This window comes from Bos grunniens, chromosome 4 (assembly GCF_055505025.1).
Source record: "Bos grunniens cultivar Pamir isolate PY7600 chromosome 4, Bosgru_T2T1.0, whole genome shotgun sequence".
NCBI lineage: Eukaryota > Metazoa > Chordata > Mammalia > Artiodactyla > Bovidae > Bos > Bos grunniens.
Genome location: NC_141168.1, coordinates 58,147,994 through 58,164,311, shown reverse-complemented (window position 1 = coordinate 58,164,311; position 16,318 = coordinate 58,147,994). Strand labels below are relative to the sequence as shown.

The 16,318-nt window shown below is 36.5% G+C and overlaps 1 protein-coding gene across 2 annotated transcripts in view; it reads left to right on the top strand.

Annotated features, from left to right (window-relative positions):
- Nucleotides 1-16,318, top strand: part of DPY19L1 (dpy-19 like C-mannosyltransferase 1) — a 92,984-nt gene that overhangs the window by 39,668 nt on the left and 36,998 nt on the right. For both annotated transcript variants that reach the window (XM_086396523.1, XM_086396522.1), the window contains exons 8-9: nucleotides 11,748-11,839; nucleotides 14,064-14,163. In XM_086396523.1, coding sequence (XP_086252649.1) covers nucleotides 11,748-11,839; nucleotides 14,064-14,163 — 192 coding nt within the window. The remainder of the gene's footprint in view (nucleotides 1-11,747; nucleotides 11,840-14,063; nucleotides 14,164-16,318) is intronic.

Below are 16,318 nucleotides of genomic sequence, written 5' to 3'. Positions count from 1 at the left end.
AACACCCAGGACTGATTTCCTTTAGAATGGACTGGTTAGATCTCCTTGAAGTCCAAGGGACTCTCAAGAGTCTTCTCCAAACCACAGTTCAAAAGCATCAATTCTTCGGCGCTCAGCTTTCTTCACAGTCCAGCTCTCACATCCATATATGACCACTGGAAAAACCATAGCCTTGACTAGACCGACCTTTGTTGGCAAAGTAATGTCTCTGCTTTTGAATATGCTATCTAGGTTGGTCATAACTTTGCTTCCAAGGAGTAAGCATCTTTTAATTTCATGTAGTAGCAGTCTTTAAAATCAGAGAAGACAATGGCAACTCACTCTGGTACTCTTGCCTGGAAAATCCCATGGATGGAGGAGCCTTGTAGGCTGCAGTCCATGGGGTCACAGAGTTGGACACGACTGAGTGACTTCCCTTTCACTTTTCACTTTCATGCATTGGAGAAGGAAATGGCAACCCACTCCACTGTTCTTGCCTGGAGAGTCCCAGGGACGGGGGAGCCTGGTGGGCTGCCGTCTATGGGGTCGCACAGAGTCGGACACTACTGAAGCGACTTAGCAGCAGCAGCAGTCTTTAAATGTTTAATCTTATTTTGATTCAAATTTTAAACACTAGCATTTATCTTAAATTTTATAACCATTGTATCTTTTGATATATCTCTTAGTGGCTTAAAGAAATAGTGGGTCTGTGTTAATTCTGTATATAATTTAAAATTGTGAAAACTCTTGTTTTAACTGTAATAAAAATAAGCTAGCCATGTATCCATTAACTTCTTTTGGGGGGTAACTTTTTGATGTAGGAGCTATTGTATATGTTTCTATTTTAATGCATTTATATTAAACCTTGTTATACTTTTAAGGGTCCTTTGAAGAATGTTTTATTGTATCTATAAATTTGTGCATGTATCCAAGTTCTTTCTAAAGAGAATAACATTGTAAAAAGCATAGACTCTGCATCCAGGCTACCCCTGTTCAAATCCTGACTCTGCCATTTAGTGACTAAGTGACCTGGGCAAGCCCTTTAATCTCACCCACCCTAGTTTTCTCTTTGTAAATGGGCATAATAATGTTATCCATCTCATTGGATTATTGCGAGATTAAATGAGCTCATATTTGTAATGTGTCTCAAACAATGTTTGACACATAGTTGCTGCTAAGTAAGTATTAGCTGTGTAATTGTATTATTATTGGTAACATTTTAGGTTAAATTTTAATATAAATTCAAGATGCCAATGAAATCCTTCCACTAACTTAATTATAATTGTAAATGAATTTCTAGTAATATATATGTATATGTTTGGTTTTCTTTCATGAAAGTTTTCTATGAGGGGAACTCTCATATAAAAGGTCAGGTTGTTTTGTGTGAAGTAACTTAATCCTTTTAAGTGTTTCTACACTGTCTACAATATTTGAATATATACATGTTACAAAGCTCTGAGGGTAGTCATACAAAAACTAAACTGTAGACTCAGGGTTGAACTTACTTTTCTTATCATTTAGTGGATTACTAGTGAAACTTAAACTAGCACATGCGTAGTATTTAAAATCACAGAAATTTAAAGCTAGAGTGACTTTATAGATTAGAGTTATTTGACAATTGATTGCAACATGACATCAATTAATTAATTTGGTCTGAAGTTTAAACAAAGAAATAAAAGAATTATTTGGCTCTTTTTGACTGTGGATGCTGCTTAGTGCCTTGGTGTGGACCATAAAACATTTGGAAGCACAGATCTGTGAGAATGCCCTAAGAAATAGGAAATAATTGCTTAACAGTGGAAGAAAGGAGCATTGGGTGTTCACAGTGAGATGTTGAGAAGAAAGAGATTACTGAAAATTTCGAAGCCAAGGCACAGTTTTAAATATTACTATCTCTTAAGCAGAAAGGTCTACTGTGTTATTCTCAGTGTAAATTCAGTTCAGTCGCTCAGTCGTGTCCGACTCTTTGTGACCCCATGAACCGCAGCACGCCAGGCCTCCCTGTCCATCACCAACTCCCAGAGTTCACCCAAACCCATGTCCATTGAATCGGTGACACCATCCAACCATCTCATCCTCTGTTGTCCCCTTTTCCTCCTACCCTCAATCTTTCCCAGCAACAGGGTCTTTTCAAATGAGTCAGCTCTTCGCATCAGGTGGCCAAAGTATTGGAGTTTCAGTTTCAGCATCAGTCCTTCCAGTGAACACCCAGGACTGATCTCCTTGCAGTCCAAGGGACTCTTAAGAGTCTTCTCCAGCACCACAGTTCAAAAGCATCAATTCTTCGGCACTCAGCTTTCTTTATAGTCCAACTCTCAAATCCATACATGACCACTGGAAAAACCATAGCCTTGACTAGACATTCAGTTCAGTTCGGTCACTCAGTCATGTCCAACTCTTTGCTACCCCATAAATTGCAGCACTCCAGGCCTCCCTGTCCATCACCAACTCCCGGAGTTCACTCAGACTCACATCCATCGAGTCAGTGATGCCATCCAGCCATCTCATCCCCTGTCGTCCCCCTCTCCTCCTGCCCCCAATCCCTCCCAGCATCAGAGTCTTTTCCAATGAGTCAGCTCTTCGCATGAGGTGGCCAAAGTACTGGAGTTTCAGCTTTAGCATCATTCCTTCCAAAGAACACCCAGGACTGATTTCCTTTAGAATGGACTGGTTGGATCTCCTTGCAGTCCAAGAGTCTCTCAAGAGTCTTCTCCAACACGGGGTTATTAATTTTTGATCATACATTTTTCTAATAATTTTGATACTCTTGTAGCATGAACATCTTTCTTAGCAGTCTTTTCAGTTTTTAGCAATGAAATAGACAGTTCAGTTCATTTTTAAGGGTGATAGATTTTTTTTTTTTTTAACACTTTTCAGCTACTTGGGATATTGAAGCATACCTAGGGATTACTTTCTACTTAGGAAAAGATTAAATGAGATTAGAATTAAAACTGTAGTTTTCCTGAATTAGTTAAGTAAATAATTGTACTTATATCAGTGACTGTAGCTTTAAAATATATAAGTGACCATTTTGAGTAATGACATTAATTGAGAACATAAACTGTAGTTTTGGATAAAATAATTGTGAGATCACAAGTAACTGAAAATGATTTTATTATAATTTTTAATTTATTTTGGTTTTCAGATTGTAAGATTTTCAGACCCTTGTTCTCTTCTCATTTTTAAAAGTGTTGTTTAAAGTACATAGTTTTTATATTGGGGGGGCGGGGCACAGCATCTACTCTGGTTGTAACTATTCATGTATTTAGTGAACTTTTCCAGAGAAGCACAATGTGTGTCGCACTGGAATATCTGGCCGTTTTCTAACTGGTACCCTTCTTTCTTAGAAGAGTTATTTAAATCATGTGAGTGAGTGGTTTATGTGCCAAAAAACAGTTGTGAATTGTTTTCTGCTTTAAAGTTCTATTTGCATTATTTAATTTGTTCTGTAATTGAGTCTAAGATAGTATTTTTGTTTTCATTGTTGTGTCATTTAGTTTCTAAGTCACGCCCAGCTCTTTTGCAACCCCATGGACTATATAGCCCACCAGGCTCGTCTGTCCATAGGATTTCCCAGGCAGGAATGCTGGAGGAGGGGGTTGCCATTTCTTTATATGATGTACTTTCTGAAGCATTCCTTTCTCAGATGGTTTTACAAGGGGAAATTTTTGCTCTAATAGAAGAACTACAAATTATGTAGCATAAATGATTAATCAAATTATTTAAAAGGAAAATTTTAAACCCTCAAATCTGAAAAATGTGAAAACATAATAAAGAAGCTATTAGTGGCTCATAGTAATGATCAGTAATATTGAGGCTATATATAAAATTATTTTATAATAAAAATTATGCAGATGTTTTATCAAACTTTTTAATTAAATGTTAATTCTGTTCCTATTGAGAATTTTTGCTAAGATGAAAACTAACAATTTTTCTTTGCTTTTAAAATGTTTTCTTATTATAAGATATTTATAGCATTGGTTGATTTTTAGCATGCTAATTGAAAAGCATTTAGATGGATACATTAAAAAAAAAACTAAATGCAGTACTTTTCTCCAGTTTTTGACTGTTAAAAATTCATTTTATGTGAAATAGGTTTGTTTAGCTTTTTATGATGAGATCTTTTCTTGCCAACTTAAGGAACCTTTTCTCGTTTCCTCTTCCTTCCTCCCTTTCATTTCTAATGATGGTAAGGACATTTGTTCTGGGTCTTGTGTTTATTCAACTCATTTAAAACAACATATATAGTCAAATCACTTTGCTGTATAATAGGAATTAACAACACTGTAAATCAACTATACTTCAAAAAAATAAATAGGGAAAAAACAACAGCAGCATATACTGAGGGCGTACCCTATGTCAGGATCTGTAGAGGCTGCAGATGTTTCAGTTAGTAAAACAAAGGTCCCTTGTGGATGTGAAGGTGGAACAGTCTTCTGCTAAAGGTGGGGGGTTGCGGGGGTTTCCTGATTTATTTGGGGAGAAGCAAGGAGGCCATTTTGGAGGAGCAGAGAGTAGAAGGTATAAGGCCAGACAGTGAAAGGTGGAAGGTGGGATGTGGAAAGAGCTGATTCTGTAGTCCTGTCAGTCATTGTAAGGTTCATTTGGAGCAGATGGAAAGGCTATGGAGGGTTACCTGCAGACGAGTGACATGATTTAAATATTTTTTACATTAATTTTGTAGATAGTGTAAGTGCAAGATGTATTATTTATTCAGGCAATTGAGTGCTGTGTGTATTTGTGAGACTTAATTCCAGAAGTCCATAAACAGAGTGTGTGCTAGTCTTAGTTGGAGATGAATCTGTTGATGTAGTTTGAAGACTAGTAATAGCTTCTAATGTGGCAGAAAACCAGCCTCCCGCATCTTTCACGCCCTGGCCCTTTCTGGGTCTCTCCGCACTAGGGCATTTTCTTCTTGCCTCAGCCCTGCTGTCCTTCCTTCCTCTAGTTCCCAGAAAGGACTGCTCCTTTTCCTGTCTCAGGGCCTTTGCACATGCTCTCTCCTGTGTCCTGCCTGTTTCCCTCTCCCTGTGTCTCCTAATCTATGCCTGGTTAACTCCTAGTCATCTTTCATAGCTGGATGTTTCAATTTGGGTTTCGGTGGTGTTCTTCATTTCTTCCTGCAGATCTGGGGTTCCATCTGGTGTAGTTTCTCTTCAGTCTTAAGAACTTTATTTAGCATTGTGGTACAGATCTGCTGCCAATAAGTTCTCTTAGCTTTTGCCTTTCTAAAAACATCCTTATTTTCCTTCATTATTTTTTAAGTGCCTTTTTTTTTTTTTTTTTTTTTGCTGGATAAGAATTCTGGGTTGAAAGCTTTATGTTTAAGCTCTTTAAATGTCATTCTTTGTCTTCTGGCTTCCATTGTTTGAAAAGTCATCTATCACACTTACTATTGTTTCGCTGAATGTAATATGTTTTCTATAATGGTTTGAAGTTTTCTTTTTTTGTATTTGATTTCTCTTGGTTTGATGGTGATGAACTTAAATGTGGTCTTCTTTGTATGTACCCTGCTTAGATTTCTCTGAACATCTTTGTTCTGTGGGTTGATTTTTTAAATTGGTTTTTAGAAAACTTTAGCAAATATCTTTTGTTCAGATACTTTGTCTTCCCCATTCTCTTTCTTACTGTCTTTGAGGATTCCAGTTCCATGTATGTTCAGCTTTTGATGTTGTCCCGCAGGTTTTTCGTACTCCCTTCATCTTTTTGTTTGTTTGTTTGTTTCTCTTTCTCTATTTGGATATATTATTTGTCCCTGAGTTCATTGATACTTTATTCTGATACATTGTCTGCTTTAATGCCCATCTAGTGAATTTTTTATTTTAGATATTATAAATTTAAGTTTTTCCCCGAGCTTCTATTTCTCTGTTGAAAATTCCTATCTGTTCACCCATTTTATCCATCTTTTTCTGTAAATTTTTAAACCTAATGATTATAGTTAAATTCCCTGTCTGCTAATTCCAACATTAATGTTCTCTGTGGATTTAAATTTTCTGACTAGAATTTACCTTTTAATTGTGGGTTATGTATTTGATTTTACATGTCTCATAGATTTCTATTTTACACAAGATATTTTGTATAACAAAATGATAAAGCCCGAATTAAATAATTGTTTTTGCTTGTTTTTTTTTTTTTCCCCCATCAGAGAGGGAATATCTTTTCCTGGATTGAGCATGTAGGGTAAGGGCCAAGCGATTGGATCCCGCCATGAGTCTTGCTAAGCTGGGGAGTGCTGTAGTTTTAATTAAAATTTTCCTCCAGTTTCAAATGAATGAAGGAAATTTCTGCCCTGTGGCTCACTCTCCAGTTTCCCAGATGCTCACTCCAGGGTATGATCTCTTTGGTCTTACAAGCAATTGAATTTGGAGGAGGTAAATTTTTAGCTTTTTAGTATCAGTCCATCACTGGATTCAACTTCAGCAGTTTTCTGGAAGCTAAACACGAGATTGTGACTTCTTTCTGCCTCCTGACTGTTCTTCAGTGCTTCTTCTTTTTTCAAGTTTTTTTTTTTTTTTTTTCCATGTCGACCATATATTAAAGTCTTTATTGAATTTGTTATGATATTGCTTCTGTTTTATGTTTTTGTTTTTTGGCCATGAGGCAGATGGGATCTTAGTTCCCCAACCAAGGATAGAATCTGCACCATTGCATTGGAAAGTGGAGTCTTAACCACTGAACTGCCAGGGAAAGTTCCTGTTTGTCTCTGCTTCTTCACCCTAATCTGAATATTAAATTAATTTAGTACTGTTTGTTGAAAAGACAATTCTTTTTCCTTTGAATTGTACTGATGCTTTTGTCATTAATCAAGTGACTGAGTATCAGTAGATTTGTTTTTAGACTCTCAAATCTGTTCCAGTTTGGCTGTTTATCTTTAAGTCATTATCATGCAATCTTAAATATTGTAGCTTTAAAAGTGTGGTATCTGGTAGTAAAAGTCTCTAACACTGTTTTTTTCCAGTGTTGCTTTAACTAGTCCAGGTTCTTTGTATTTTCATATGAATTTTAGAATCAGTTTTCCATGATTCCTCCTTCCCTCAGCACATATACAACCTGCTTGGACTTTAGTTATTGCCTTGATCTCTAGATCAATTTAGGGAGAAGAGGCATTCTAAATATATCAAATCTTCCCATCTGTAAACATAACTATTCTTCATTTATATCAATCTTCTTCAATTATTTCAGCAATGTTTTTTATATCATAATTTTTGTTAAATTAATTCCTAAGTTGTGTGTGTGTGTAGGCACACATGTGTATTTTGGTACTATTCTCTGCCCTTTTGATGTGTCCAGTGTTCTTTATTTATTTCCCTCAGTGTTCTTTGAACACTTACTTTCTTGCACAAAAAGTTGTTTCAAAATCACTTAGTACTTTCCTGTCCCTAGATTTGGAATCAGCTATTTTCCAAGGAATCTTAGATCCTGCTGGTGGAAAATGGTATTTAGAGACCAAAAGCAGGGTGCTTAGTGTGCTTATTACTGCTTGGATGTAATCGCTTTTAGCTTCTTTCAGCAAAAATCATTAATTCACACCGATTCCTCCATTGATTCTGATCTAGTAATCCAGTGTTATAAACTCTGCCTTCCCCTACTCCATATTTGTATCTTCTGCCTCCCCATAATGTAATTGTATTTACTTATTTGCTTTATTCTGTAGTATATACAAAATAATTTCAGAATTCGTACACTAATACGATTACTAACAACAAACCTACTAAGTAAAGCTTAAGATTTCTTTGCTGTTCTTTGTTTCCTAAGATCATATTCTGCTAAGGAATACAGAGTTCAAAAGCGAAATAGCTCGATATATACCTAAATTATTTTTGCTTCTCTGTTAGGTTACCATTCAGTGCAGTTGGAATCATTTGTTTCATTTTATATTTATATTGTTTTTGTGTCATGACGAATACTTTAATACTGTATACAGAATATTGAGCATGTTGATAATAACCTTGAGTAGTTTAGTTTACAACCACATAGTAAAGGTGGTAGAGTTGATAACACCTTGTCAGGCATTTTTTCTATGTTTAAATAAGTAAGGAAAGGTCAGGTTTGAGTTATTGGTACAAAGGATGGAGTCATGAAGATGTAAGTTATTGCTTATCCAACAAAGCTGACTCATTTCACAGAAGTTTTTTTTGCAAACTTTATGGTAGGATATGCTGTTATCCTGGGAGATCAGAGACAAAAATAGATAAACATTTCTTTCCATAGAACCAGTAGAAATACTTTATTAAGATAGTAAGGGCTTCCCCGATGGCTCAGTGGGTAAAGAATCTGCCTGCAGTATAGGGGACACGGAAGACCTGGCTTTGATCCCTGGGTTGGGAAGATCCCCTGGAGGAGGAAATGGCAACCTTCACCTGAAAAGTCCCACAGAGGAGCCTGGCAGGCTACAGCGCACAGGTTCTTAAAAAGTGGAACATGACTGAGCGACTAAGCACTCACACAAGCACACAAAGCTTGTTAATAGCAATTATATGTCACTGAAGCATTAATTTTTGTGTAAGCAAAAATTGTATTACAAATTCAAATTGATGTATGTATCAATAACTGATGGTTCAATTGGGCAGTGTATCAGTACATGGTACAGAAAGAGATAAAAGCTCCAAGAAACCTACCTGACTTATAAAGTTGCAGTCCCACCAGCCTCATAAAGCCAATGCCAAGCTAAGGGTCTGCCTAAACAATGGGGCTGCCCAGGTAACATCAGCTAGATGATGTTGTGTGGCTGTTGCATTTTTTGTTGCATCCAGCATTTTTATGCTTGACATCTGGATAGTTGAATCCTTAAACCTTTACTGTTCTTAGAAAAGGAGTAGCCAAACCCGTGGAGGTCAGGAATCATTTTGGAATCACTTGTATAGTGTTTACTATTGTAGCTAATACAACAGTGCAGCAGTCAAGAGGTAGGATCGTTGTTTTAAGCTCAAACCTTTTAACTCTAATTAAAACTCTGGAACAAGCCTTAAACATGATCTATTTGATACTAATACTGACTATAAGTTATAATTGACTAGTCAGTTCTATTTCTATTTTTAAATTATGAAAAGAAATCAATTATGCTCAGATCTCTAGTAGTATAAGTCACCTATTTGAAAAGAGAGGTTGAAAAATGAAGCTGTTTATTGCTGACATTTCTTTGTTTTTGTTTCTTGAGTACATGACTAAAAGATTTAGCCCTTACCAAGCCAAATAGATTAAAAATTATGTAGTGGGTGAGGACAGTTTAAACAGTGCAAGATTTTTTTATTGAATTTATTTTCACAATTAAAGAATTTCTTATTCTTTGTCAGAGTGCAGAGTACTTTTCTGTAATCCTTTTTGAAGCAGTTCACGTGTATATTTCCTCCTTTCTTATATTTCAACCTATAAAGAGAATTATAGATTTTTATTTTCCACTTAAAATTACAGTTAAATAAAAATACCTATTATTGTTACTTAAGGTATGATTAAGACACATCTTTTTAAAAAAATTTTCGTATTATATGGTATCATTTAGATCAGCAGTTATGTTTGTTTCAGATTCAGAAAAGCACCCTGTGTTATTGGAGAAACAATAAGAAACATGTTCACATATATTTGAATTCATTCACTCTTAACATTTTAGAAGGAGAAAACCTTGCTCTTTGTTATAGTTTATAATTGAGCTTTCTTATCCATACTTTACAGAGGATGTAATTGAGTTTTAGCAAACTGAGTGACTATTGCTATTAAGAGAAATGAATTTCTAAGAGATGACAACATAGTTGAATTTAGTAATGAAATAAATGTGGGTGAACACTCTAAGGAAAATTTTCAAATTGTGTATTATATAGTTTAAATATTTTCTTACTGGTTTTTGCATAGAGATTGGTAGCTTTATAAATTTTGGCTATATATTTCTTCTATCAATCATACTGAAATCTCTAATAAACTAATTAATTTAATAAACTAACATTTTTTAAAATTGTATCTCAACAAACATGCATTTTTAAAGACTTTCAATCTTTTCATATTATCTTGCATGTAAGTTCATTTAAAAATATATATTTATGTTAATTTCATAGGGAATGGTGACTTTTGGTAGAAAAAGAGAAATAAATTGACTCAAACTTTCTATAGGGGTAGTAGAGATATCTAATAGTCTAAGGCAGAGCTAAAATAAAGGCTTGTATCCATCACGATCTTTGTCATTCTATATATTCCTTAAATTTACCCTGCTTGACTTGAAAGATGCAATGATTCCTTCTAGTGTGACTAGCTTAGTAGTAGTGATATCAAATTGCTTTACATTTAATCCAGGGCTGTTTTCTTCAAACTGAAACATGGACTTATTAATATATTTAATATATATGCAGAAACATGATAGAGTACTAAAACTGGACTATTATGTTATTTAATCAAATCCAAAGTTAGCTTTCAGAAAGGCTGATAACTATTTTAGAATTTCTGTTATTTTATTTGATCTCCTGTACCACTTTTTATAAATACTTGGCAGCTCAGGTCAAAGAAGTAAAAACAAAAATGGAGTGCTCCTTTTAAGTGGTATTGTCGATAAAAATACTAACAGTGATGTCCCCAGAGAGTTTTGAAATATTAGCTATGAATCAGTTCAGTTCAGTCCCTCAGTCATGTCTGACTCTCTGTGACCCCATGGACTGCAGCATGCCAAGCTTCCCTGTCCATCGCCAATTCCTGGTGCTTGCTCAAACTCATGTCCATCGAGTCAATGATGCCATTCAACCATCTCATTCTTTCCCCTTCTCCTTCTGCCTTCAATCTTTCCCAGCATCAGAGTCTTTTCCAGTGAGTCTGTTCTTTGCATCAGGTGGCCAAAGTATTGGAGTTTCAGCTTCAACATCAGTCATTCCAATGAATACTCAGGACTGATTTCCTTTAGGATGGACTGGTTTGATCTCCTTTCAGTCCAAGGGACTCTCAGGAGTCTTCTTCAGCACCACAGTTCAAAAGCATCAATTCTTTGGCGAATTCAGCTTTCTTTGTGGTACGACTCTCACATCTGTACATGACTGTTGGAAAAACAATAGCTTTGAATACACGGACCTTTTTTGGTAAAGTAATGTCTCTGCTTTTTAATATGCTGTCTAGGTTGGTTATAGCTTATCTTCCCAGGAGGAAGTGTCTTTTAATTTCATGGCTGCAGTCACCATCTTCAGTGATTTTGGAGCCTAAGAAAATAAAGTCTGTCGCTGTTTCCATTGTTTCCCCATCTATTTGCCATGAGGTGATGAGACTGGATGCCATGATCTTAGTTTTTTGAATGTTGAGTTTTAAGCCAGCTGTTTCACTCTCACTTGCACCAATAGGCGCTTTAGTTCCTCTTTGCTTTCTGCCATAAGGGTGGTGTCATCTGCATATCTGAGGTTAAATCTGAGGTTATTGAACTAGTTATGAATAGTTTTGCTGAAATTCATGTGAAAGAAGACAAACTATAGTTAATTTTCATAGTCACCTCAAATGTAGTGTTTTTAGTTTTGGCAGAACATTTTCTTGGTGGTGTTTTCCCTCTGTTCCTTTTAAGCTGCAGGTGAAGCTTTTTAGGACTTTGCTGTTGACAATTCATGATGTTACTGTTTCATAAGGTCTTATGCCATGTGTGCCTTCCTCCTAATTTGGCTGTTGGTAAAAATGTTAGTATCAATAGTTTGTTTTCTGGCACACCATTACATTGTGAGAAAAGCTTAATAGCAATTTTCAGTTGGTATGTCTTACTCAGCACATTTAGCAAAGTTACCATACACTATGAATTTGTTTTTTTTTTTTTTCAGTGTACCCGTGTGATGTGGACACCTCCTCTCCGTGAAAGCTTCTCATATCCATTCCTTGTACTTCAGATGTTGCTTGTGACTCACATTCTCAGGTAACTTTGACTTATCTTTAAAGGTTGTTATTTGCTTTGCATTGAATAACTTAAGCTGGAATTTTTAAAACTTCCGTTATGAAAACAATGTAATAAAATAATTAAGATGATGCTGTTGCTAGGTTGCTTTCATAAAGGTATTTTAAGACTATAACTTCAAAATATGTTACTACCCAAAATGTTTTCTTAATCTGCCTTCTAGTCTTCTTTCCTTTGATTAGTGATCCACAGATACGCCAGAGGAGCAACAGGTCTGCTTCTGCTTCTGCCATCTCTGCTTTCCCAGGTCGTTTTCTGCCACCACAGCAGCCTTCCAAAAATAGGAAGAAATGGGGAAGCTGGTGGCAGTAGAGTGTACCTACCCAAGAACAGTTCATAGAATACGTGTGGTCAGGAACTGTCATATGTGTAGTTCTTTCTGCATTTGTTTAGCATCCCTGAGAACTGAATAGCAGGGGTAGAAAGAAACCTTCTGAGTAGATAAAGATATGCTAGGAGAATTCCTGCTAGAAACGCAGGATTGGATTGGGCTCATCCCTGTTTCTCTGGCCTTCAGTTAGAGACCTAATAGAGATGCAGGCACCACAGTGGTAGAAAGAGAGTTTAAAGGAGAATAGTTTCCTCCCCTTCTACTGAAAGATACAGAATTTAGACGGATGCTGCCTTGTTTCACAGGGTGACGATAAAAGAAAATGGAGTGTAGGAAACAATAGAACAAAGCATGATGAAAATCTGAAGATGACTCAGACTAGTCTAACTCTGTTCAGTGCAGAATTCAGGAGAACTGGTTGACGTGTGTTACATCAAACCCTTTGGGTGATCCATTTCCCCATGATGAGCTTGGCAGGAATAGAGCCATTATGTGGCTTTGTCTCTTAGTGTTTTTAGACCGACCTTTCACAGAATATGGGATGGGTGGCAGCTTTTGTATTAGCTCTTAAAGTCTTTGCAGCTCCAGTCTGATTGCTCTGCCTTAAATTCCTCTTTTATTATGGAAATTAGAGCTTCTTTAGCATCTTCAAGTAAGCTGACCTCTGGATTCAGCTTTAGTTCTGGCGCACCGTGATAGACCTTTCCTTCTCAAACACTTTGGGAAGAAGTGATGTGCTGTATGAACACCTGATTCTCCACTGCACGTGTTGTGTCACCACAACCACACTCTTGATCTTGGTTTTTTTCTCTAATACAGTGCACACAGTAGACTGCCCATCAGTCTCTGTTTTCTGCTTTTCACCTACTTTTCTGCTTCTGTCTTAAATCCAGTGCTGGCAAACTTTTTCTTCCTCTTATTCCCTTGCTAATATGCTCTGATTGTCCACAGCTGCTCAGATCAGAGATCCAAATGCCCCCTGCCTTTGCCTCCTCTTCTCTTTTCTGTGTCCTATTCATGCAGAACCCAGCTTTTATCTCATCTCCTCCAGAAAACGTCCATCAGCTGCCCAGCCCATATCCTAAACACTTGCTTGCTTGTCTGCAGAATACTTATTGCTTAGAATCTGCTACTTCTGTGATTTTTTTTCATAGGCATCATCTATCTCTCCAAATTAATCTATTGAATGCAGCTTTACATATATATATATTTGGTTGTGAATTCACCAAAATATAGTTTGAAAAAACTCAGCAGATACACTGACTGATTTCCCCCTCTCCCCTTTGGAAACTTTGTTTTTTTACAGTTATTGCTGTTGTTTAGTCGCTGAGTCTTTCTGACTCTTTTGCAAATCCATGGACTGTAGTCACCAGGCTTTTCTGTCCATGGAATTTCCCAGGCAAGAACACTGGAGTGGGTTGCCATTTCCTTCTTCAGGGTATCTTCCCAACCCGGAGATTGAACCCGTGTCTCCTTCACTGGCAGGTGGATTCTTTACCGCTGAGCCACCTGGGAAGCCCTTGTTACAGTTATACTGGGTATTTACTTTTCATAGTAAGTTGTTGTAATTGGGTGTCAGTAGGCATAATTTTTAATCCATTGGCTCATTTTATGTGTTACAACCAGATTGTGTTTAGAGATTCTAATTTGTAGCGATTTGGAGCCATGCTAGAATGTTTTCTGATTTGTGTGTCTGTTAATCACTCAGTCGTGACTGACTGTATGTGACCCCGTGGACTATAGAGCCTGCCCGGCTCCTCTGTCCATGGAATTCTCCAAGAATAATACTGGACCGGGCTGCCATTTCCTTCTCCAGGGGATCTTTTCTGGTTAAACTTATTTTATCTTTTTAAGGGCTACGAAACTTTACAGAGGAAGCCTGATTGCACTCTGCATTTCCAATGTATTTTTTATGCTTCCCTGGCAGTTTGCTCAGTTTGTACTTCTTACTCAGGTAAGGTGCTTATATTTTTAAACTGAATTAAGTTTAGTATATTTGATTATAAGAACTTAATTATCTAAAATTATAGAACTGATATGTTACATGATTCTAAGTCCTAAAATGTTCTTTTCAGTTGATATTTTGAAAGAAATTTCAAGATAGGGCAATAAATAAGATTTATTTATTAGTGGATATTGAGAGTGGGGAGTAGAATGTGTGCTCATTTTTCCCTGCACCCACTACTTTGATTTTTTCTTATACTGGCCTTATTCCTATTCATAGAAAGCAACTTGAGTTGCTTTTAAATGTCCTTTGAAGTGTCTTGCTTGAGAAAGGAAGTCAAGCCTGGATTTGAGACCTAACTCTGTTCAGTAGCTTCTTAGTTGGACAGACAGCCTAACTTTTCTTAGTTTGAGTTTTCTCATATATGAAGTAGAGAAAATGAAATAACCTACTGTATTGGGTTGTGATTAGGATCAGATGGGGTCATGTATGTATTATAAGACTCCTAACACATTACCACTACTTAATAGGATGTCAGGTTAGCTGTTTCTATCATTTTTTTTTTATTAAGAGAAGCTTTGAAAAAGTGAAAGTGTTAGTCGCTCAGTCGTGTCTAACTCTTTGCGACACCATGACTGTCACCTGCTGGGCTCCTCTGGCCATGGAATTCTCCAGGCAACAGTACTGGAGTGCACAGCTATTCCCTTCTCCAGGGAATCTTTCCAACCCAAGGATCGGACCTGGGTCTCCTGCATTTCAGGTGGCTCTATTTGTACTTAATTCTTTATTTGATGTTACCTTTTAGACTCTCTTGTCTTATTTAGTTTGTTGACATTTTAAATGTTTCTGGTTTAAAATGTCCCTGAGGGTCACTTCTTAAAACCCAGTAGGCCTGTTGTGTATTGCTTAACTCCTGGAATGGAAAGGGAGAGCTCCTACCCTCCCGTTGGTGGAGATGGCCAGCTTTATGTTTTTTATCTGGGGGATGGGGAATGTGGGGAGTTGCATGGAGTGAGAGGAGGAAGTAATGTGCTTCTCTGTGGGGCTTACACTGAATAACAACACGCTTGCCCACAGTTGTGTCGAATCAGTCACCCTTCAGCAATGATGTGTTCCCCATGGAGAAATCTGGGTAAAGGGAAGCATTGTTTTCTTGCTTTTAGGAAAATTTATTGTAGATTACTTGGAGATTAAAAACTTGATGAACATAACTTAAGATACATGTTTATACAGCTATTTTGCTGTTTGTTTAAAACGTATTTGTGTAGTAAGAGAAGCATGAAATTTAATTTGAATTGCTTTTTCCATGAAGAAAGATGGAAAGACACTGTTTGAATACCTCTCTATTTTACTAAAAAACTGAAAGTGAAAGTTGCTTGGTCGTGTCCGACTCTTCGCAACCCCATGGACTATACAGTCCGTGGAATTCTCCAGGCCAGAATAGTGGACTGGGTAGCCTTTCCCTTCTCCAGGGGATCTTCCCAACCCAGGGACTGAACCCAGGTCTCCCGCATTGCGGGCGAATTCTTTACCAGCTGAGCCATTTTACTAAGAGGTATATTATTTAATCAATTTATTCATATAATCAATTAATTCATATGAATAACTCCAGTACTCTTAGAATTCTTGGAAAATACATTCACAATTTTCTTCAAAACTGTTAAAAAAAGTTAATACCTTTGTAATACAAGTACTTCTAGCTTGAAATTTGATAAATTTAACTATAGCCAACACTGGAATATTTGTATAAGTATAAATGAGAACACTAATGGAGATACTTTTTAAGTGTGACTAACAAGCAGAACCTAATATATTTTTACACACACATGCATTAAATAATTATTTTTTAGCTTTTAATGTATCTTTCCCAATTATGTATTAATTGTCACATTATAATTGCATTTTCATATTATTTGAGCAAGGCACTTTGTAATTCTACATGTCGGCAGTAGAGTCACTCTGACATTAAAAGGAGTATTGTTTTGGATAATCTGCAAAGCAGATAATTTACATGGTTAATTGAGAGAGAAGTGAATGGAAGAGAATAGTCAACCAATATTTGCTATATTAATGTATTCACCATGTTTAATCATAAATTAGCAGGTAAGAGGGAAACTAAAGAACTTTCTATATAAATATAAATTTGAGGTAAAATAAAGATAAT